The sequence below is a fragment of the Coloeus monedula genome (assembly GCF_965178545.1).
Source record: "Coloeus monedula genome assembly, chromosome: 4".
NCBI lineage: Eukaryota > Metazoa > Chordata > Aves > Passeriformes > Corvidae > Coloeus > Coloeus monedula.
Window position 1 is genome coordinate 61,516,513 of NC_138784.1, and position 15,521 is coordinate 61,532,033.

Genomic DNA, 15,521 nt, shown 5'->3' on the forward strand with positions numbered 1-15,521 from the left:
TCTGTCTTCCCACCTGGGAAGAGAAAAGCAACCCACTGAGGCTACTCAGCTTATGGTATTACTGGAAAGCAGATCTTAACCTAACAGTAAAGCAGTGGTTATCGAGCTTCTCCTTTCTAAATTCTATTCCTGCTCCAAGAATACATTTGGCACTCCTCTGCTGTCATCCACATTTTAGAAACTGCATGAAGAGGGGCTGGCACATTGCCGAGGAGCCACTGTGAGCACAGTGGCCAGAGGGAGTTGTAGCAGGTGAAGCATCACTGAGAAAGGTGCCCAGGGTCTGGGAACTGGGGCACAGAAACCACAGGGCTGCCAGAAGTGACTGAGCTGCAGGTTTGTATCTCAGACAGGGACCTGGAATGGAGGGACTACAGGGGTGGGTGCCCCAACTGTCAGCTACACAACTCCCAGCAGTCACAGGGTCTGTTCCCATTCTCTGTTCTGGCCAGCTGAACTCTCCCTACTGATGGTCCAGGTTTTCCCACCTGTGCCCTAACAAGGAGCTGTATTTCTTCTACACTGTCTCCACATCTGGCAAGCTATGAAGCTAACTGTTTTACCTTCCTTCCAATGGTAAACTACAAGAGACAGTCAAAGTTTCATGACTTTGTGACTTGCAAAACTTGTTTTTAAGAAATACAGCACAATTCTAATTAAGTTATAAATATTAAATTTAAATAAATCTGAATGTTGCAAGAAGATGAAAAATGGAAACAATCCATAGCAACATCAAAATTCTTTCTTGCTTTATTCATAAGGAAATTTTTTAAAATCACCTCAAATATAAAACTCATTTTCTGAAACCAGCATGAATTCAAAAAAATCATGTAATCAAATGTAATGTAAAATGTAAATCAAACAACTAAAAGGTTCAGGGGTCAGTCATCATGCTAATACAAAATAAGCAAAGCATTCTGTAAGAAAGCTTGAGAAAACTATAGGGTAAAGATATTCCTCATTACCCAGATTCAGAAGGGACCACCTCCCATGAAGCACTCCCCTTTCAGCTGGGAGATCAGGAAATTGCTTCCAAGATAAAGACTTTTCTTAAGAAACGTATTTTGGAGGTGTATTCCTGCTTGAATGCTCTCTAGACTGCAAGGACTATTTAGGCAGGGAACAGAGGAAGCCATCCATACAGGCTATGGAACTTGGGTTCTATTGGGGCTGTAGCACATGAGGTGTATCAACCTTGGGTAACCATGGCACTGGAGAAAAATGTATATTGCTTAAACTGGAACCTTCCCCTCTCATAACAGTTCTAACCTTATATTTTCAAATCAGATAGTATATTTCAAAGGCAGAAATTCAAGCAATAGTTCAATGGCTGCCTACAAACATGTTGCAGCAAACAGGAAACATCATTCCACACAGGACTGCCTCTGGGGAGCAAAATAATCTGTAATGCTTAAAAGTAATTGCTCCTTTAATTCTACAAGACACTGAAAAACCTCCTTTCCCTATGGCTATACACAAACACTGACAAGACCTGAGCTAGAAAGGTAAGATTCCTCTGATGAATCATGTAAAAAAGGTATGGACATACACAACCAGTTTCAGAGCCCTCTGCACTTAAAAGATCACCTTGGATCTTTACACTCAGTATTCAGGTAGCTGTAAGTCCCTCCACTAGGCTGGCTATGAAGGCTGAGTGCCTGTTGGTCAAAATATGCCTTTGCCAGATGTATACCTCATTAAGAAAATATCTTAATATTAATCATCACACTTCAGCAAATGGATCTCCTTAGTAGTCTGCAGATTGAGAATCCAAAGTACTTATTCTATTTGCCTTCCTAACACCAAATATTCCTAGACTTACAGACTTTTGTCCATGAGTGGCATATCAGAACACTGAACCACAGAGTCTTAGCACACAAAATTATCACTTGAAGCCCATCTCCCTAAGTTTTCCACTTTTAGCCTTCAAAGCGCTTTCAAAATTGTATTAACTTTGATTTTTGTTTTTTTACTATCTAAAGGAAAAGGAAACAATAGAGGAAAGGACAATCATAATCAGGAGTATGTCAGTGAGTAAGGAGAAGATGCAAGAACTTAAAAATCAACTATCTAGCTGGAGAAGGAACCTAGATGAAAAACAAATTAAGCTAGAAAAGAATAAGGTGAAAGAGCTCAGAATCTGAAATTTAAAATCTCTCCTGCAGTGTTGATATGTTCAGATGAATGCTTCTGTGGCCCCAGGTTAGCAACTTTATAACTCAACAACCCCCCCAAACACACTTTTTCTATGTCAGAGATCAGAAGCATCAAGACTGCAAAATTACTTTTGCAACATGTATGCTGAGAGACATTTTTTCTGAAATTAAATGAAAAAGCTTTCAGAGAGAACATCATAGTATTACTGATGTGAAGTTGTGCACTACCTCATTTTTTTCTTTCTGTTAAACCTGTCTGCAAGTGCTTCATACATAAGGATACTCAATAAAAAAACCCTAAAAATGTGACTGTGTCAAACAACTGGGCTTGCCCCAAGAAACAAAACCAACTTTAGTGACTTCTTATAGCATCAGATATTTTGGGGTTTGTCACAGCTCCTAGAAGCAATAAAAGGTATCAGAACAAGTTGTCCACATTTTGACAAGTTTTGTGCAAAAACTGGTTTGAGATGAAGAGATGTTTCATAATTGATAGTGTTAATTTTACAAAGGGTATGCATTACTTCCTGTCAAGAATGTGATGTGATGTTTGAAAATAAGTAAGAACTATTTGATGATAATATGATCATGATACTACATTACAATTACTCCCAACAATGTAATTTGGGAACATGAAGTAAGAAGCTCAACCCAAGGCACCATGGTGCTATTTTTTCAAAGCACAGGCAACACAGAATGGGGAAAAGGGAAAAAAAACTTCTTAGTCAACACTCAGGAAGTCAAAATCCAAGTCAAGTCATGATTCAGAAATCAAGTATATGCACAGTAATTTTGTCTTCCTGATTGCAGAACAGCCTGTAATATTCAGTATAACTTGCTTTGCTATCTGAGAGCAAGCAATCTTTCAAAGATTGGTCCTGCCCAGGCTGCATATCTCTGGAGCAAACAGATTCAGCATGGTGAGGCATCCAGATGTAACAACAGCTTATAAAAAACTGTCCATCACAAATGGGAATTAATATAAACTGAGGCACAGCAGAGTTGGACAAAAAATTGTTAGAGTAACTCTTGAAAGGGATTCATTTCAGATATACTTGGCAATGTCAAAGTTAAATCAGGCACTTAGGTTCTTGCTATGGTCACTAAGCAAGTTTATAGGCACCACCAACTGGCAATTTATTCCAGGTAGGGTGGATTCAATCAGGCTATTTTCCCCTGTAAGCCACTGAAGTAGCTTAAATGATTAGTTCAATCTACTTGTCTGATTTTTGCATTGTCTGAAGTCACATGAGATGAGTGCTGTCTCATCTTCCAGAGAAATTTAACATGTAAGATGTCAGTGCTCGGTCTGCTTCTAAATTCAAAAAAAGACAGAAAGCAAAAAGCAAAAAAAATTCATATCATTAGAATAAAAAGGAAAACATGTAAATGGTATTCTTCACTTTTTGTTTTTTAGATACTAATTTTATGGGTATTCAGACTGTGATGTGAGCAAACACAGATAATAATTGAAACTACTTGAGAGTGAAGAGGCTAATGATTGCCTAAAATCCACAGTATGTTCAAGATTTCACTCAGACTTGCAGTTACTTAGTGTTATTTGTCAGATTTCTTCCTTTTCTTTTTCATCTTAGAGATTTTGGACAAAGTGAGACCGCACATGGAGTTTGATAGCTTGATAAAATATAACCCTTATTTTTTATTAACTTGGCAATATGATTTAACTTTTCATTGCTAGCTTACTTTCAAAAAATGTGGTTTATACACAAAAGCACCAATATATAAAATTTTTAAGGATTTGCCAAATCTCATTGAGAAAAGAATGTTAATAGAAATTCTAACAGGGATGCAATGATTTTTTGCTACTATGGCTTTTTAAATTTAAATACACTTACTTTAATTGCTAGAATATGTTATTTTGTCTCTCCAGGGAATATCTGATCTAGAACGATGAATTTACACTAGCAGGTATTCATAGAGGGTAAACATGATATAAGAATGCTTATAAATCAACAGGCTTCATGATGGAACCAAAAAGACAAAATTACAACCTGAGAAAAGTGAATAGGCATTTAGATCTTGTCAGCAAGGAAATGAACAGTAGCACAGGATAAATTTGCCTATTATGATTACAAGATATGTTGCCACAGAAGCCAACTATCATTATCTATAATACTAGACGCAAATTGTATTGGTAGTATTAAAGACATTACTGTAGAATAAATAACATAATTTTAAAAATCAAAATGCAAGTGCATATACATGTATTTTAAAATATAAATATGAAATAATTAAGACAGACCAACTTAAAGATAAATGGAAATCAACATATTACTGTATTACATTTCAGTTCAAGTACCAAGATTTATGAGTACAGTTTTTAATCAAAGTAATAAGATAGAAGCTCAAGCTTTTTTAAAAGAACAAGAGGTATTGATCCAGTGTGTTAAAAAATAATTCTACCTTGTTTGTCAAAATAAAGGCAATTTGAAAGGCTCATTCCTTCAGACAAAAATGTACAGCCAGTACACTGGAGTTCACAGCTCTTAAGAATAACAGATATCCTCCTGAATTTAGCAACAGAAAGTCCACATATATTTCACTGTCCTCTTTCAAGGGGAGTTATACAAAACTCAGATCTTCCAACTCCAGAGTCTACAATAATGTTTTGATGAAGACAGACATGGAAATGAACATTCAGACCCAATCTGAAATTAAGACAACTAATAGGTGGCTTCTACATCGCAATATTTAGGCCACCATGAGTAGCCACTGCAGGCACGTGCATTTTATCATGGTCCATGGATGAATATACACACAGCATGTTTTAAATAGGCCAAGGCATCAGTATTTACCACAAGTGCAAAACACAGAGCTGTATCACAGCAGAACTTTTTCCAGTACCTGTACATCTAAATATTGATAACTAACTTTCTCTAATATTACACTGGACATTAAATACTTATATGTATTAAAATGTGTATAAACATGCATGGATAACCCTTAAGTTTAACAGAAAAAATGTCTTACCTTCCATCTCTATCCCAGTCATATACTTCTACTTTAATTGTCCTAAAATAAAAAAAAAAAAAACCAACAACACAGCTCTATTAAAATGTTAAATATGTACCCGGATTACCTTTAAGATTAATAGCATATGGGTGCATCAATTGTGCCAAATCCAAAAAGCAGGATTTTTCAGTCATTTCTCATGGGGCAGCAAATAGCCTGTCAGGTTACATAACACATCTCCATAAATCAATAGTTAAATACTGTGGAAACTAGGAAAACAATAAAACACATTGGAAGTTTAACCAATATATTTTTACGTGCTGATGCTCTGAATTTTCTGTGTTTTTTTTTTCATAAATGATTCTTTAAACCTTAAAGTATTGTCAAAGTTTTCAAGAACACATTTTGTCTGTTTCCTTATGAGTAAGTAAAGTGAACCCTTGAGGACAGCTCTAACTTTGCTTGACTGGGAAACAGATCAAGTGTAGAAAGCAAACATTTCCAAAGTAAAGATCACTCATATTTTACATACTTACTTTAAGAGTGTATTTCTTAAAATGCAAATACTACAGAGCATATTATTGTCAACATCCTTGATGAAACAGGAAAGATACATGGAGATAATATATAGCATTATTCATCTCCTTTTACTACAGAAAGAGTATATATGCAAGCAAATTCAACTACCACTAACAGTGAATCCCATTTGGCCTAAAATGAACTGAACATGGGGTAGAAAAGTAACACCTCCAGACCTCCTGTATTTTAAGCAACAACTTAACTTACTTTTATTCTTCAGAACACATTCACATGAAGTAATCAGGTCTGTCTTATTAATAGAGAGGACAAGAATCTAAGCAATTACTTTATAATTTACTTCCATGGAAGCTGCTCCTCATTTTTCCAATTACATACAGTCAAATACATATTTACTAATTTTCTTTACTAGGAAGGGACTCTGGGGATAAAGCTGAGCAACAGCTGATATTATATACAATACAATATCAAGAAATTCACACCTGGATGTTTTTCACATTTCTTACGATATTCCAAAATAGGTAAAGGAGTTGCTTTGTCTGGATGTATCTCTTTTCAAATCAAGTTTAAAGGCTCCTAACCACACCGTTTGTTATATTTTATACCTCTGGCATAATTCAGGTTGGGTTTAAGTTACCTTAGAATAAAAACTGAATAAAGTGAAAGTTGTTCTGTAGAATGAAGTGAAAAACAACTCCAAACTTCTTTTATCCCACCCAGTATTTCACCCTTCAAAGGAAACTATTTTCATCTTCAAAGGAATTCAGAAAAAAAAAGGCGATAGCGCAGTTTTTTTCCCTAGACCACCATTATTTTACTTACGTTTCAAAACCTGTTATGACAGACAGAACACACTAAGTTAAGATTTACATAAGGTTTAGGGGGATTTAAGTTTTGAATTGTCTTACAAATCTGTGTTCAAATAGCAAAATCATCTCACCAAGAAAACTCTGATTATTAAAATAAATTATTAAGAATATCAAGATAAATTCCTGAGAAGAATCTTCAGACAGGTTACTGCAGTAAGAGCAATTCATCCTTGAATAAAGCTTCTTTCTACTGAAATTTATTTCATATTAAAGGATTAATTACAGATCTTGACTTTTATCTATTTTCCATGACATGCAAGATATTAAAGGCCTTTCCAATCTTCATATACTGATACTTAACCTTTACCTTAAAGGACACAGTTTAGAGGATGGGTTTCCTACTTTAATATTTAAAAAAAACCTTTCATTTAAAAATAATCAAGGTTAGAGATGGGTATCTCTGTTTTAAAACTTTTATGCAGAAAATAACTGTAAGTGCTTTTTGAGAGCTCAGACTAAGAGATAGAAAGAGCAAAGATATTAGACATTAAGTTCTACTGTAGTACTGAAATGCCATTCCTGTGATGTCTGAAAACACTGTATAACCGCATAGTTTGAGAAAAATTAAGCAAATCCTGGTCATTCCATAATGAAAAAGTAGATAGAGCTCTCTCAGAAGTATGCACTAGCTGGTGTTAGGGGTTAACTAGGGGTTAGTCTCCCTAACACCAGAATAAACATTTACTGTGATATATTTTTACTAATGACATTATTCCCACCTTTCACATCTATCACAGAACCCAGAGCACCAAAATTTTATCAGTGAAACTATCATTATCTGACAGAGACCTTTGGGGTTTGTGTTTTTATGTATTATCACATGGAGGCCAGGAAGTTAATCCTTACCTTTAGAAAGAAAGAGTTCTCTAATTAAAAATAACCCAAACCTCCAAAGTTTTTTCTGGACTATCAGAAGATACTAATTTGAATTAATCTGACAGCTAATGACTATTTCTTAATTTGAAGCACGATTGTTGCATGCAGGGTGCATGAAACCATGAAATTTCATGGAGCCTTTATTCACTGAGCGTGTCATGTTGAAAGCAGGTCAACAGTAGACACACAATAATTTCAGGAGTCTTATGACACTTTTTAGCTCCCTTAATTTGGAATGCTGGAGTTATTTCAGTATGCCTGCACCAAAACATCTTTTCTAATTATTATGAAAACTGTTTTTCTTTAATATGATAAACAGTGCAGTGTCCAGAGACTAGCTTCATGAATATTATCTTGCTTATGCATTCCGCACGTTAACCCAAATACAAGTAAAAAATTCTATTTGAATATGCTTGTTACAAAATTGCTTCGTTTTTATGGCATCTAATTGAAAGAGTAACCAACTTGGCCATTTTTAAGGAGTCTAAAAATACCCATTTCTATTCAACTAATTTGCTTGTTATTAGTGGTAAAATGTTGATTAAAAACATGGTATTATTACCACCTAAAGATAGATCCTTTTGCATGGCATCACTGAAAACTTCAAATCTGAAGATGACTACCTTTTGTGTTTCTCATCTACTGACCTATGTATTTAAAAGGCTTTCATTTATCAGCATCCTCTGACATTGCACTGTCACCCAAAGAAAACAGATCATCATTGTTTTTCATTCAAACATTAAAAAATGCTTGTGTACACTTGTCACAGAGGCCATGCTTTAAATTAGTCTTTTCGTTCTGTTTTTAATTCACACCATAGGGAGCAAAGTATTTTTTCCAAAAAACACCACTAGCACTTCCTACAGATTTAGCCTACTTATTTTATTTTTCTAAATTCTTTATTGTGATGAATGGTTTTGAACACATATTATCCTTTCAAAATGTTGATTAAATAACACCAGGGGCTGGACTGCATAGAAAAAGTTACACACAAAAGAACACACAAGTTAGGGAGAAAAAGATTGTATATGCTAAGAAAAGTTTAAGCCACAGCTTACCGGTCATAGTCTCCATTACACAGTGCTCTGACAGAAATCTTGAATGCCTGCCACACCGGATTTAATGTATTTTTTACAACTTCTGTTTTGTGGCAGATTGTAAAACTGTAATTAAACAAACAAACAAACAAAAGAGAAATATATATTTTGTATTAATTATTCTTCTGAGTCATCGAAGATGGAATCAAAAGAACTGTAATCATTCATACATGCAATATCCATATAAAATTTAAGGTAGAAAAAAAAGAAATATGGTGAAATCAGAAGGAAGGGAAGACTGAAGAGACCCACTTGAGCGAGATTACAGACTAGAGTGCTAAACAACTCTAAATCTAAAATGTTTTTGCCCAAAACTTCAACAGGAACTATAACCATTCAGGGAGTATCTCAGGGAAGAGCAATCCCACTTGTTTAAACAGACCTTTTACATCCAGGAATCAGTCACAGATCCAGAAAGAAACGGATCTTGTGAGGATCTGATTCTTGCTTAGAGATTAAGAAACTGAGCCAAAGGAGTGATGGCTTTCAGATTCTTATTCCCCATTTTATGTCCATGATTTTTTAACCAGGACTGTCTTAGGTAAAACATATAAGCCTCTCTGAGATTCCATGATAACCTTCTCTCATGAATTGTAATAATGCATTCTCCTTTCTCTAAATGACGCAAAATTAAAACACCTCTTTTTAACAATCATCTTGGGGACTGAATTGTTCAAAAGTAAACAAGAGACAAAGTTACTGGTGAGATCATTACTGAAACTCCTCATACAGTTATACTAGTTATCCTTTGAGGGAATGCCCTCCTTGCATCCTAAAGGCCTACACTTTTATCCTGGCTATGATTCAGAAGACATGCCTGAAGCTAAGAAACAAAAAAAGAAGTATCCTTCTGCCACAGGTGCAAAAGTACTGCCCCAGCATCCTGTTGGATTCAGGAGACCAATAAAGAATCACTGGCTCAACACTCACCCCTCGAAAGGAAGCGGGGAAGAATGGCACTCAAGGCCAAGAGAGGCTGCACATACCAGCACTCCAGTAATGCCCAGAAAAATTCCACCAGTGACCTTAATGCCACTCACAAAGGAGCCATAACTCCTCCAGGCTTGCAGTTTTAGATAGGCAGTGTTTACTCAGGAAACTGTTTCTAGAATCTGCCTCCAAGAGGAAAAGAGCAGGGAACACACACACACACCCGTACATAGATTTATGTTAACAACTGTTCCAGTTAAGCTACAGAAAAAAGTAGCAGGATACATGTCTAGCCTTTGGTTTGATAATGTTAGACATGAGGACGTGCAGTTTCCAGGAAATCTTAAACTGCCAGTAGAGCCCCACAAAGGCAGTGTTGTGTTGACCAGTGCATGTCAAGTCTTAGCAGTGCAACAGAAGAGATTAGTCTACTTCAGCAAATTATGTAGCAAATAGCCATTTGTAAAAAATATAAATTCTGTTCAGGGTGTTTTTGAATTCAATTTCCTAGAACTCTGTCAAAAAGATAAAAGACATTTCCAAATCTAAATTTTCAGTATAAAATGTTTTTATCTAACACAATTTCTAAGCAGTAGCATATTTTGCAGCTACACTTTGAGAATTCTCTTTAAATGCATACTATATCTTAGCAAAAGTAACACTATTTAGTTATTTTATTAATATCAATTTTCATAGTGCTCTGTATTTATAAGACATTTACCTCTTAAAACCCTGAACTGCAGTATTTGATCAATCTGTTGCCATAGTTTTATTCCCATACTACATAACATGACAAACTGAAATCCAACAAACATTATTAACTAATACAGCTTAATCTGAAAAATGTAAAAAAAAAATGAAAACTATATTACCATCTGTAAATAATTAAGTTGCCTAGTGATTAGCAGCAAAAATACTTAACAAGCTCCTACCTGCCATCTTCATTGCTTCGATGAAATACAAGGAAAGGATCAGATTTCCCAAAGAAGTCCTTCTTGTCTAGCTTGTTTGCACAAAATTGCATTAAAACTGAATCCTGAAATGGGTAATAAGAAAAATTACAGACAGCATGCAGTTTACTACACAAAAAAAAAAACCTGACGAAACTATGCAAATAGAAAACAAAATAAATGGGGGTATCTGTCTTCTAAATGCCCTCTACATATTCACATTTGTGCAATGTCTTAATAGTGCAGTCTGAATGGCTGGAACCAAGAATTCCTTTGTAGGGGACACCAGAGGAAGAAAATTTTTCTACAGTAAAATGCCTCAGGATTTTTCAAGAATTTCCTGACATCCAAAACTGCATTCTGAAAGAAGTAGATACACAGGCAAGAAAGTATATTAGAATTAATTTTAAAAACTCCAGTGAGACACAACTCAGCCTCATTCCTTCAGTGACTTAGACCTGTTGTTGTCTGCTCCTACTGCCCATCAAGCAAACAGCTGAGCAGCCAACTCTTAAAGAGTCTGGAACCTTCAAGTAAATGAGCCTGAAAGGTACCAAGGACATTCAATCTGACAACAAATAAGGTGACAAGTTTCTTCGCTGTGATCAGGCAAACTGAAAGTCACACAAGTCACCTCTTTGGGCAAAGTCAAGAATGAGAAAAGGATTATAAATGCAAAGATAAACCTGCAGCTAACTGGGGCAGGGCCTGCTGCCAGACTGTGCCCCATAAACAGGTCTACAGGTGCAACAGCAGTGAGAGGATGATGACAGAAAATGTGGGCTCACTGCTGAGTGGGGGAGGGTGACAAAGGACATTGCAAGGTCCATGTTTCTCATAGCTTTCTATGTCTTTACTGATAAGATTTGCCTTCAATACTCTTGGGAACCTGAGAAAGCCTGGAATAAGGATAACTTCCCTTGGTAAAGGAGGACCAGGAAAGGGAACATTTAAACACATCAGACATACAGAAGTCCATGGGACTTGGCAGGATGCACCTGAGAGTGCTGATGGAGTGGGCTACTGTTACTGTGGGGCCACTTTCAGCTATCTTTGTAAAGTTAGGACGTTCAGGGGAAATTCTCCTGTCTCTGAGAAAGGGCAAGAGGATCCAAGCCAGTTTTACCTCAATCACTGAGATGATGATAGAGCAAATAATCCTGGAAAATGTTTGCAAATACATGAAAAAGAAGAAGGTGGCTAAGAGACATCAGCATGGATTTACAAAGGGGAAATTCACACCTCATCAACTGGAAGCCTTTCCTCACAAAATGAGTGGCTGACTGGGTGAATGTTGTTTATACTCCACCTTAGAATGGCCTTATACACTGTCTCCTATAAATCCTTGTTCACAAACTAATGAATTATACTCTAGATAACTGGACAGTGAGGGAGACTGAAAACTGGCTGAACTGCTGGGCTTCAAAGGATCATTGAGTGGCACAGGTCTCCCACCTGGAGACCAGTCACTAGCAGTGAACCCAAGGTATCAAAAATGGGCCAAGAACATTGAACATCTTCATTAACAATCTGGATGATGGGACAGAGCAGACCCTCTGCAAGTTTGCAAACAATACAAAACTAGAACTAGCCATTTATACAACAGATGGTTGTGCTGCTGTTCAGAGGAATCTGTACAGGCTGGAAAAACAACCCATCATGAACCTCATGGGGTTCAAGAGGGAAATGCCAGGTACTGCACTTGGAGGGGAATAGCCCTGTGTACCAGTACAGGCTGCAGGCCAAACACCTGGAAAGCAGTTCTGCAGAAAATGACTGAGGGGGCTTGGTGGACACCAAGTTGATCAATGTGCCCTTGGCAGCAAAGGCCAACAGCCTCCTGGGCTCCATTAGGAAGAGTGCTGACAGAAAGTTGAAGGAAATGACTCAGCTCTGGTGAGGCCCCTGTTCATTCCCAGAGCACTGTTCTAGGCTCCCCAGTACAAGGAAGACACAAACATGCTGAAGCAATTCCACCAAAAGCATGACTAAAATGATTAAGGGATTGGACCATATCTCATCTGAGGAGAAGCTGAGAGAGCTGAAATTATTTAGCCTGGAAAACAGAAGGCTTATCAATTTGTATAAGTACCTGATGCTGGGGAATAAACAGCCTCTGGAAAGTGGTATCCAGTGGAAGAAAAATTGGCAATCGGTACATACTTGAAATGCGAGAAATTCCACCTAAATATAAGGAAAAACCTTTTTACGCTGAGTGTGCTGAAATGCTGAAACAGAGAGACTGTGGAGATTGCTTGGACTCAAAACCCAACTGCACAGAGCCCTGAGTAACTTGCTCTAAGAAGGACAGGAGGATTGGACTAGACAATCTTCCAACGTCTTTTCCAACCTCAGCAATTCAGTGATTCCAAAATTCTTTGCCATTCTGAATATGAGCCGTAAAAGTCTGGATAAAGAACAAAAATCCAGAAGATCAAGTATGTGGCAGCTGGTGAGATATTGCAAGAGACTGTGAGAGAGTGAGCACACGAAGGAACATCAGAGAGAATGCAAGAGAGATTGAGCATTGGCCTCTGCTTCTTTCTGCTTCTTCTCTCTAAAACTAAGAGCAATTTATAGGAAAGAAGTATTCTAGCTTCATACACAAATCACAAAATGTAAATTTATAAATGATAACGTTAACAATCTAGTGCAGTGTAAATCACAAAATAATTTTCATTTTATTTTTGAAAAGCAATGAGCACACTTACTCGGCAACACCCTAGTTCCTCTGCTGTTACTATGACAGTTCCACATTTCTTCCCAGGAATTCCTCTGTGAGAAAACACAACCACATCACCTTAGTTCCTTAATATCATGTATGAAAGTTACAACTGACACAGAGAGCCCAAGGTAAGTTTTCAAGTCACAAAGCTGATGGCAGGCAATACAGTTTCCCTTTTCTGCCGCTTGTCCTGTGTAAAAAAGTTGGTTTATCCTAAGTGAATTGGTAAATGAGTTGCACATTTATTCAAACTAGCAAGAAAGAACCCAGTTTTGATTTTAAAGGAAACAGCATTAAAAGTTTAAATAGGTTGAAATAACACCAGAATTCTAATGTCCACTCTCCCATTGATGTTTCCTTTAGAGATGACTCTACAACTGATTTGTGAAAAACATCCTTTTGCAAATTTTACTTAAACATGTAACTAAAATATAGTTAAAAGTATACACCAGTGTCATTTTACATTTATTCTGAAATATCTATGAAGACAAATAATAATCTCACCACCATATCTGATACAGGAGTTGCAAAATAAATTATAATTCACCCAGACACCAATTAAAACCATATGCTGCAACACCAGAAAGCCCAAAACAGTTCCTCAGCATAAAAAGCAGCAGAGGAACAGAAAACCCACACATAATCTGATAGTATTCAGTGCCAGCAGCCTTTTGAAGGGGGACACACTCAACACAGAAGGCAGAGGGAGGTACATACTGATGCAACTTTTTGCATAATGCTATACTATAAATGAGAAGTTCTGTAATATCCTAGTGCCTACTTGTGTGTCCATTAGCACACACCTTGGCAGTTACTTACAGCTTTTCTTCAAAACTAATGCTCTTCCTTATGATCATTTTATTTCTAGTTTTTTATTTCTTTAAATCTTTCTTGAAAATAATTTATTATTTGAATAAAATTACTTTCCAAGATCACATTATGGTAAGAGTATTTTCAAATTTATTGTATTTTTTACGTTTTTCTAAGAGAACTAGAGGGCACTCCCAAACTTCTGTTATGACAAAACATTCATGTAAATATTTACTGTTGTTCTTTGTTTATTAGTTTCTTTCATCCTTTTGAATTCTACAATGCTCTACAACTTGAAATAAATTTAGCAAGATTGTGGTATAAAAAAGAACTGGAGGGAAAATAACAGAAAAAATTTAGAAATTATGAATATAGGAGCAAATATTGATACAAATTTATGCAGGCTCACTGAAACTCTTGTTTAAATGTTGATGCTCAGTCTGTGAGGAATAGATCTGGGAATGCTCCCCCTATACCCCTGCAGTCATTTGCCAGTAATCAGAGAGGTACATGACTGCTCTCCAGGATCTCCTCAGGACTACATGGCAAGTCTGAGTTTCACAAAAAAATGAGCAGAAAAGTTTTTGTTGGGAAATTTTAAATGAAAATTTAAATACATACTAAGCTTATGGTCTTCTTCCATTTAACACAGTATGACTCATAACATACAATACTTTTAGACAAAACAGGGTAATTTTCTTCAAATAACAGGAAACAATAATCTGATTGTTCCAAATGTTACACAGGACAATTCACAGTTCTATCAAATCATATGGTTTTAAATATGTCACCCTTCAACAGCTCAACACTGAAAATTACCCATTTTAGCTTCTGTAGCAACAGGATATTGAAATTGAGATCGCAGATTTTCTAAAGAAGAAAAAGCTCCACTTTTTCTTTTGAACAGTACTTCTTGAGACTTTAAAAAATTCTGAAATTTTGAAGAAACAGAAAAAGAAATAAACTACTTATTTATCAGGGTGATATTGACCTTATATGGCAAAATGTTTTCAGGAACAGATGACCACAATCCTGGCTTTGACAAGAAAAGAAGAAATTGAAATCTCAGAAGTGTAACTAAAAAATCAGAAGTTCTCTCCACCACAGTTCCATAGGTTATGCCAACTCAAATAGAAAGCACCAGTATCACATTACCACCACGTGAACTAAAATTCTTCCAACTGAAGTATTTCAGCCCAGTCGACTGTGCCATTAGGGCCAAATAAGAGACCTTGGATGAGGAGTGACAGCACTTTGAAGAAAAAATACCAAACATCATCTTTAGTGTGAAAAGTCAAATAGATTTATCCCACTTCCAGAAGATTACTGTGTCAGATGCTTGATGGCGAAAAATGTAACACTGATCACGTCCTGAAGAGCTAGGGAACAGAAATAAACTGTTGATAGGCAAACCCCACTTCTGACAGTGATCACCAAACAGTTGCCACCTGATGGAGAATCCTGTGCCCCTTTGCCTGCAGTTGTAACACCTGGCAGTCAAGTGTCCATCTCCAACTGAGAATTGCATATGAAGATGTTTATGCAAAGACATGCTTCATTTCATCCAATGAACACAAAGGACAAGGGATGCCCAATCC

General features: G+C 36.5%; 1 protein-coding gene across 3 annotated transcripts in view; it reads right to left on the reverse strand.

The window, feature by feature from the left end:
* The window catches only part of CPNE8 (copine 8), a 78,879-nt gene that overhangs the window by 28,013 nt on the left and 35,345 nt on the right, over nucleotides 1–15,521 (reverse strand). For 2 of the 3 annotated variants that reach the window (XM_082280945.1, XM_082280946.1), the window contains 4 exons: nucleotides 13,100–13,163; nucleotides 10,371–10,474; nucleotides 8,470–8,574; nucleotides 5,148–5,189 (listed from right to left, as the gene is read on the reverse strand). In XM_082280945.1, the coding sequence (XP_082137071.1) occupies nucleotides 5,148–5,189; nucleotides 8,470–8,574; nucleotides 10,371–10,474; nucleotides 13,100–13,163 (315 nt within the window). The remainder of the gene's footprint in view (nucleotides 1–5,147; nucleotides 5,190–8,469; nucleotides 8,575–10,370; nucleotides 10,475–13,099; nucleotides 13,164–15,521) is intronic. The other variant, XM_082280947.1, reaches the window with a different exon arrangement.